The following is a 7,093-nucleotide window of genomic DNA, read 5'->3' on the forward strand; positions in this document are numbered from 1 at the left end:
GTGTGTGTGTGTGTGTGTGTGTGTTTTCAAAAAGGAGAAACATTTAATGAAATGGGTGAGAAATGGAAACATACTTGATTACAATTCTAGTTAGGAATGATTAATGATATCAAAAAGTTTCATCAATATTGACATTCTTTGGATTTGATTAGTCAATCTTAGGTATAGGAGACTAATGATGTTAATAGAGTTTGCTAATATCGACATAATCACCATGGAACATGGATGGTATTGAATGTGATTACTATTCGAGTTAAGAATAGTTAATGATATCAATAAGTTAAATTGATATCGAAATTTCCAAGAAAACTTGATTAGTTATTCCTGGTATGGAGGCTAATGATGTCAATGATCCTTAACATTGGCATTTCTGAGGATATTTTAAGGTATTGTTGGAACGTGATTAACTATTTTAGTTTAGAAATAGTTAATGGTATCAATGGGTTATATTGATATCGACATTCATAACAAACTTGATTAATCGGTTCCAGTATGAAAGATTAATGATACTAATGTGATTCATTAGTTTCGACATTACTATCCAAAGGTTCTTAGAAAAGAAAAGATTTGATTAGCTATCCGATGAAGAATAGTTAATGATATCAATAAATTAGTATTGACACTTTCTTGAAAGAATTGCCCTTCAATATTAATATATGATGTTGGTAAAAAATTGAGAGTGGAATGAAAAAATATTAGTGAATTCATGAGAAAAAAATCCTAAAAGGACCAAGTGGGGAATTGTAAGATGTATGAATGTATGTTAGTATTGAATAAATTACTTAATTACCAATGTAAATATTGTTTTTCCATGAAATTTATTATCTAATGTTATATTTGTTTCAGGACCGTTACATTCACGTTAGTAGTGAATATTAAATCTTTTTTATCATTTTGTTATCTAGTTTAAATTGATTGTTCATTTATTTTGTATTTTAGAAAACTGTCATCTTAAATTGTATTAATATCTTTTAAATTGAATATATGAACTTAAATTATATTTTCATGTATTTATATTTTACATGTAAGTTTGTTTACTTATTTAATGTCATTTAATACTTCATTTCTATTGTATTAATGTTTGAGAAATTATAATTGTGTTGATGTGGATCGTTGGAATTAAGATCCGAGATGATTGGGATGTGGTTGGATAATGATTAATAGAAGTGTAACATGTTGTTGTTGATAACTTGGGACTTCCCGGTATATGAGAGCTCTACCAAAATTTCAGTGGACTTTTGTATGAATTCAGTTCTTTTTAATAGATTTACTTTATCTTTTCTTATATTATGAATGATGTGTTGTCTTGATAATTGGGTTGTTACAATGGTATTCACTAGAATAATGTTTTGTCTTTTACTTTTTAATTTTATTATTCAATATTATATTTATTGGAGATTGAGATTTCATAATTTTTTCAATTTACTTTTAATTAGGTTATTTAAGGCTCATGACCCGGACCACAGGTTTTATAGGTTAACTCTATTTTTTTTAATTGATTTTTTTTTCAATTTCATTCTTCAATATTAGGTGATTGAGAATTAGGTTTCATAATTTATTTATTTTTTCTGTGGAGTTATCCCCATTTCATGACTTGGGTTATGAGTTTGACGGATTAACCCTAGTTGACTCAAGTTCATTTTTATGTCATTTTTAAAAATAATTTTTAATCATATTTTTTTAATTTAATCTTTCAAAACTAGGCTGATTGAGAATTGAGCTTCATAGTTTGTTTTAATTTTCTTTCTATTAAGTTATCATGATCTTATGACCCGGATCCTGAGTTTAACAAGTTAACCCAAATTAACTCATGTTATTTTTTGGGTTCTTTTTTTAAATGATTATTTTTTCAATTTAATTATTCAACATTGAGTTTATTAAAAATTAAACTTCATAATTTGTTTTGATTTACTTTCTATAGAGTTATCATGGTCTGATAACTCGATATGTAGATTGATATATTAACTTAGATTGATCAGAATCGATCCAATATATTATTATCTCAATGTTTTTATACAAAAAATCACATCTTGAATATTTATTTTGAATCAAATTAATCTTTCATTGGTCATCTGGATTGCCTTTGAATCCGTTAAGAAGATTGAATCACATCAATTTAATCCCTACATGATTTAATTTTTTTTTTTAAATATTAACAATTCCTAGATTTGTTTTATGTTATTTTTTTTAATATAATCTCCAGCGTAGCATGTACTAATAATTTAGTATGTTATGGTTTATTATGGAATGGAATATGAATTGAGATTATAATTGGTGACTAATGAGATTACAAAATTTATAAATAGTATAAAGTCAACAATTCATTTTTATAAAGCGAATGGTAGTAAGAGGTTAGCTTACACAAAAGCCGTGTAACATGCGCGTGCTTTGTCTTGTCTAATGCGGCTTCACCACCCACCGAAGAGGTAAGTAACCTTCAATTGCTCCTCCTCCGCTCCTCATCATTATTATCACGGTCTATTTCAGTTCCCCCTCTTTCCTTCCAGTTTCTCCCAACCACCACAACCACATCAACAACGCTCTCTCTCTCTCTCTCTCTTATTTGTGTGGTGGTTTTGTTTTGCTCTCTGTAATTTAATTTATTGAAACTAGCTTGAGATATTCTTTCAAGGTTCCATACTGAAACTGTAATATTCCTCCCTGTGCTTTGCCGTTCAAATCTGGCGCCTTTCAGCTTCAACAGGTATTGTTTCTACTCTTTCCTCTTTTTCATTGCCCGAATCCGCCTTAAATCTTGAAGAATTATCTCTCTAACTGCGCAGAAGAGTGAGTGCTTTGTGAATCAAGTTTGAAAAATCATCTTTAATTGGTGAACGAGGGGTGGAGAAAGGAAGTTTTTTTTTTTTCCCATATTGATTGATGGGATTTTCAGAAATTCTCCGTCAATGGAGCTTATTATTCCTTAACTTAAGGGGGTCTGGAATTTATTTAAACATATCTAGATGTTTTGTTGAATGGGTCTGAAATTCTCTCTTTTGTTGTTTCGTTTAATTGAATTTATTGCGCATATCAGGGAAAGTTTTGAAGAAAGATTCTGTGAAGCTTCTGGAGAGAAGCTGCTGCTTAGATAACTCTGGCCGACACTTTAGTGATATTTGCTCAAACCGGAGCGAGTATTCAACCTTTGTTTCCCAGTCCTCCAGCACCAGCACCAGCACCAGCACCAGCACCAGCACCAGCACCGACACCAACACCAACACCATTCTCCTCATCATTATTATGCTACTGTGCTCGGTCATTGGTTTGGCGACTTCCCGTCGATTACGGTTAACATTTGATCATTCAATCAACTTCTATCTCGTCTACTCTACTCTACAGTATTTAGAGATGTAACCATCGACAACATAAATTTTTACACTTCGATGATAGAAGAAGAAGAGGCAGAATAGAATAACAAGGAGAAAAAGGATAAATCAGGAGTGCACATCTCATTCGAGCTCCTTTTGAGGAAATTTGAGTTTGGCCATTTTCTCTCTCTTCCAAAATGATGAAATTTAACTGCTTCTCTGGTCCGATTGGGAGGAAGAAGAAAGAGAAGGTGAGAATTGATTGGAATATGGATTAGGTGAAGTTTGCTGTTTTACTCTTCTTTGGAGCTTTTGATGTGCTTGCTGTAACTTTCTTTTGTTCGATTTTAGGTTGATAAGCAATCATCAAGAACAGCTGACTTCAACACTGCGCTTAAAACCCTGAATATCAGGCTTCAGCACCCAGTGGAACCTTTTGAAAGCGATGGGTTGAAAAGCACATCTTTTGGTGTGTCATTTCCTTTAGATGTTGAGAAGGACTCAATCAATGTCCAGGTGATGAGCCATGAGAGTCCTGTTGTGAATGAAGCAGCATATGAAGGAGAAGATGAGCTTGAAGAGGATGTTTCAATGAAGAGGGACTTATCTGACCTTGATCTCCAATCCCATGTGGCCAATTCTGGTGAAGAAGTGTCTTTTCCTGTAAGTGCAAGGCTGGATTCCTCTGATTCACTTGATAGAATGGGCAATGAACGATATGCAAAGAAAGATGAGAAAAAAGTTGATGAAAAAGGTTTTGATGTCATACAAAGTGGACATGTTAGTGATCCTGGTATTGGGAAGGCTGAGTTTTGGGGTTCGCCTAAGCTTAAACGGTCCTGTTCTAATCTGGAAACAAGCAAATTCCTAAGAAAAATTGCCAATCAGCTGCCTCTAGCATCTCAGTATTCTGAAGAATTGCAGGGACTGGCTGAGAAATTGAGAGATCCTCGCAGCCCCGCATCTATAATAAGCCATTGCAGTGCCGACAGAGTGATGTTAAAGAAGCATTCTTCTAGCCAAGTTCTACCCTCTAGGAGTAGAAGACTCTGGTGGAAATTGTTCCTCTGGAGCCACAGAAATCTTCACAAACCCTGGTATGTAAAACCACAGCCACAGGCTGTAAGTAAGGTTTTGAATCAGCAAGGTGGCTACTCTTCAGATACACTTGAACTCGACAGAGCCCTGAGCAAGATGCAATCACCTGGTTCATTCACCAGAGAGTCAATGAACAAGGGCCGTATCAACAATGAAGAGGACAGCCAGAGCTGGAATGGTTTTCATGCTGGGATTTCTGGTCTATGGCCCCAGAACCAGTGGGTTGCTTTCTCAATAGAGTCATCTCCATTTTCAAGAGTGAATAAATGGGTCGAAGATCTTGATACCCAACCCCCTCCTCCAGATGCCCATGATGATAACAATGATGTTAAGAGTGACAATGGCATTGTTTTCCTACCCTCTCCTGATACTGGTAGATCACCAGGAAGAACCACGGCATGCCCAGATTTTAATTTCTCAGAGGAGATTTTGCATGCCAATAGCGTGATCCAGTCACTTAATTCATCCTCAACTGTAGCCCACATTGCAGGCATTGGCTTAAAAGCTATTCCCACCATATCACATTTCTCCAGTCTTCGATCTGTTAACTTGTCAAACAATGTCATAGGTATGCTTTTAGCAGAAGCAAGATGTCAATTGTTAAAAGGAACATCATGGTAATAACTTGCTGCATCTCTTCTACCCCTGTTTGCAGTCCACATTACTCCTGGATCACTGCCAAAGGGCCTTCACACACTCAATCTTTCGAAAAACAGGATCGGCACTATTGAAGGACTCAGAGATCTCATCCGATTGCGGGTACTCGATCTCAGTTACAATCGCATTTCTCGACTTGGACAAGGTATTTAATTCGAAGAAAACACATGCTACTAGAGCCATTTTAAATCATGCAGTTCTTTCACGAGAAATAATATTTCCCCAATTAATTATATGGTTGTATATGTTTATTCTGGATTTACAAATCAGGGTTGTCAAACTGTACAATAATAAAGGAACTCTATCTTGCTGGGAACAAGATTAGTGATGTTGAGGGGCTGCACAGGCTCCTGAAGCTTACAGTCTTAGACCTGAGCTTTAACAAGATAACAACAACAAAAGCTCTGGGCCAGCTTGTTGCGAACTACAACTCACTGCAAGCTCTGAATCTCGTGGGCAATCCAATTCAGAGCAACATCAGTGATGACCAGCTTCGCAAGGCAATTTGTGGTCTCCTCCCTAAGCTAGTGTACCTGAACAAGCAACCCATCAAACCACAGAGAGCGCGAGAAGTTCTCACAGATAGTGTTGCCAGAGCCGTCCTTGGAACCAGCAGCAGCAGGAGCTATCGGAAAAAAGCAGTGAAGAGAGTGACCTCCAGCAGTTCAATCTCCAGTATGCACAGGGGCAGTGTTGGGGGTGGGCAGAAAAGCAGGAACAGGTCGAACAGCCGAACTCATCACCTAAAGACATTGTCCTCTGCGCATGCTTCTTCATCTCGTTAATTGTTTCCCTATTCAGAATTTTTTGTTTTTTTAATAAATAACTTATTAGCTCTTGAAAGTGCCTTTCCCTCCTGTGTTTTTCCTCCTCTGAAGCAGGACATTTTTCAGTGGGAGATTTCTTGCTTTATGTATTTGTATCTGTTTTGTGGTACTAAGAACGAGTTGCAATGTTCAAACATCTTTTGCATCCAAACCCCACAAGAAATGACACCTATCAGATATGCCCCCCTCCCCCATGTTCTTTTGCTGGGACCATTACACGTCAATTACAACTTTTACAGGATTTTATATCTGTGATTTTATTTTGTGCTTCATTCATATTTGCACATAGAAGTAACTGCGAGTTGGGACTTGGATTTTGTTTTTTTGAAGTTGTTTTTTTTTTTGAATAATGTAATGAAAAATAAATTAAAAAATATTTTTTTAATTTTTTAATGTTTTATTTATTTTAAGTTTATTAAAGGAAGGGATTGAATATAACAAATGTAAAGGTTGAAGGAAGATGAAATTAAAATAAAAAAATCATTTCACCTTAGTTTTTTTTTATTTTGTTTTGAAAAGTATTTTCATTAAAAAATAAAACAAATATGTTTTCAAGGCAAATTTTCTTTTCCACATGAAAGTATTTTTTTCTTATCTTTTCTATGTTTTCTTTTAAGGCAAATTTTCTTTTCAACATGAAAGTATTTTTCTTTTATTTTTTCTATTCAATTTATATGATGATTATGAATGTCTTCCCATACTTATTTAATATGATTGTTTAGTTTTATTGTTAGAGCGGACTCTAAGTTAATATTCTAACCAATATATTGCTATGTTTTCTATTAAAACTGGAGTTGTGATATTTAACTTGTGAAGCGATTAAGTTTAATAAATATGAAAGATCTGTATTTTGGCAAAAGCAAGTTGGGAGGATTTCAAATGTAGAAAAAAAAATAAGCTGGAATTTTGGATGGAATCGAGAGCCTAATTGTACCCCATTTTATCCAAAACTGGAAACACAATGCAGATTTAAGGTCAATTTACATGATTATTAGACGAATCTGCATAAAAATTAAATCCAAGGCCATAATTAGATTTTTAATAACAAAATTTAATTTAATTATAGGCCAAATTAAAGTTAATTATGTTTAAGAATTAATTTGGCTCCAATTGAAAGATTTAATTAGATGTAAAGACTTAATTATACTTTAAATGAGTCAAATTAATTTTATTAGAGACTTAATTGGTGAAAAATTAAGCTTG

At 34.2% G+C, this 7,093-nt stretch overlaps 1 protein-coding gene across 1 annotated transcript; it reads left to right on the forward strand.

Moving 5' to 3' along the window:
* The first annotated feature begins 2,348 nt into the window (after nt 1–2,348).
* Nucleotides 2,349–6,041, forward strand: LOC133693477 (uncharacterized). Its single transcript, XM_062114696.1, has 5 exons — nt 2,349–2,704; nt 3,035–3,559; nt 3,660–4,974; nt 5,062–5,208; nt 5,334–6,041. Exons 2-5 carry the CDS (start codon nt 3,506–3,508, stop codon nt 5,846–5,848), a joined length of 2,031 nt encoding a protein of 676 aa, XP_061970680.1. The 5' UTR covers nt 2,349–2,704; nt 3,035–3,505; the 3' UTR covers nt 5,849–6,041.
* Nucleotides 6,042–7,093: the final 1,052 nt, after the last annotated feature.

Source organism: Populus nigra, chromosome 5 (assembly GCF_951802175.1).
Source record: "Populus nigra chromosome 5, ddPopNigr1.1, whole genome shotgun sequence".
Taxonomy (NCBI): Eukaryota; Viridiplantae; Streptophyta; class Magnoliopsida; order Malpighiales; family Salicaceae; genus Populus; species Populus nigra.

Bases quoted from the DNA above. Each gene is read 5' to 3' on its own strand.
- LOC133693477 (XM_062114696.1), top strand. From the start codon at position 3,506: ATGATGAAATTTAACTGCTTCTCTGGTCCGATTGGGAGGAAGAAGAAA. The intron at 4,975-5,061 runs GTATGCTTTTAG...CCCTGTTTGCAG, and splicing joins CTTGTCAAACAATGTCATAG to TCCACATTACTCCTGGATCA. The intron at 5,209-5,333 runs GTATTTAATTCG...TTTACAAATCAG, and splicing joins CATTTCTCGACTTGGACAAG to GGTTGTCAAACTGTACAATA.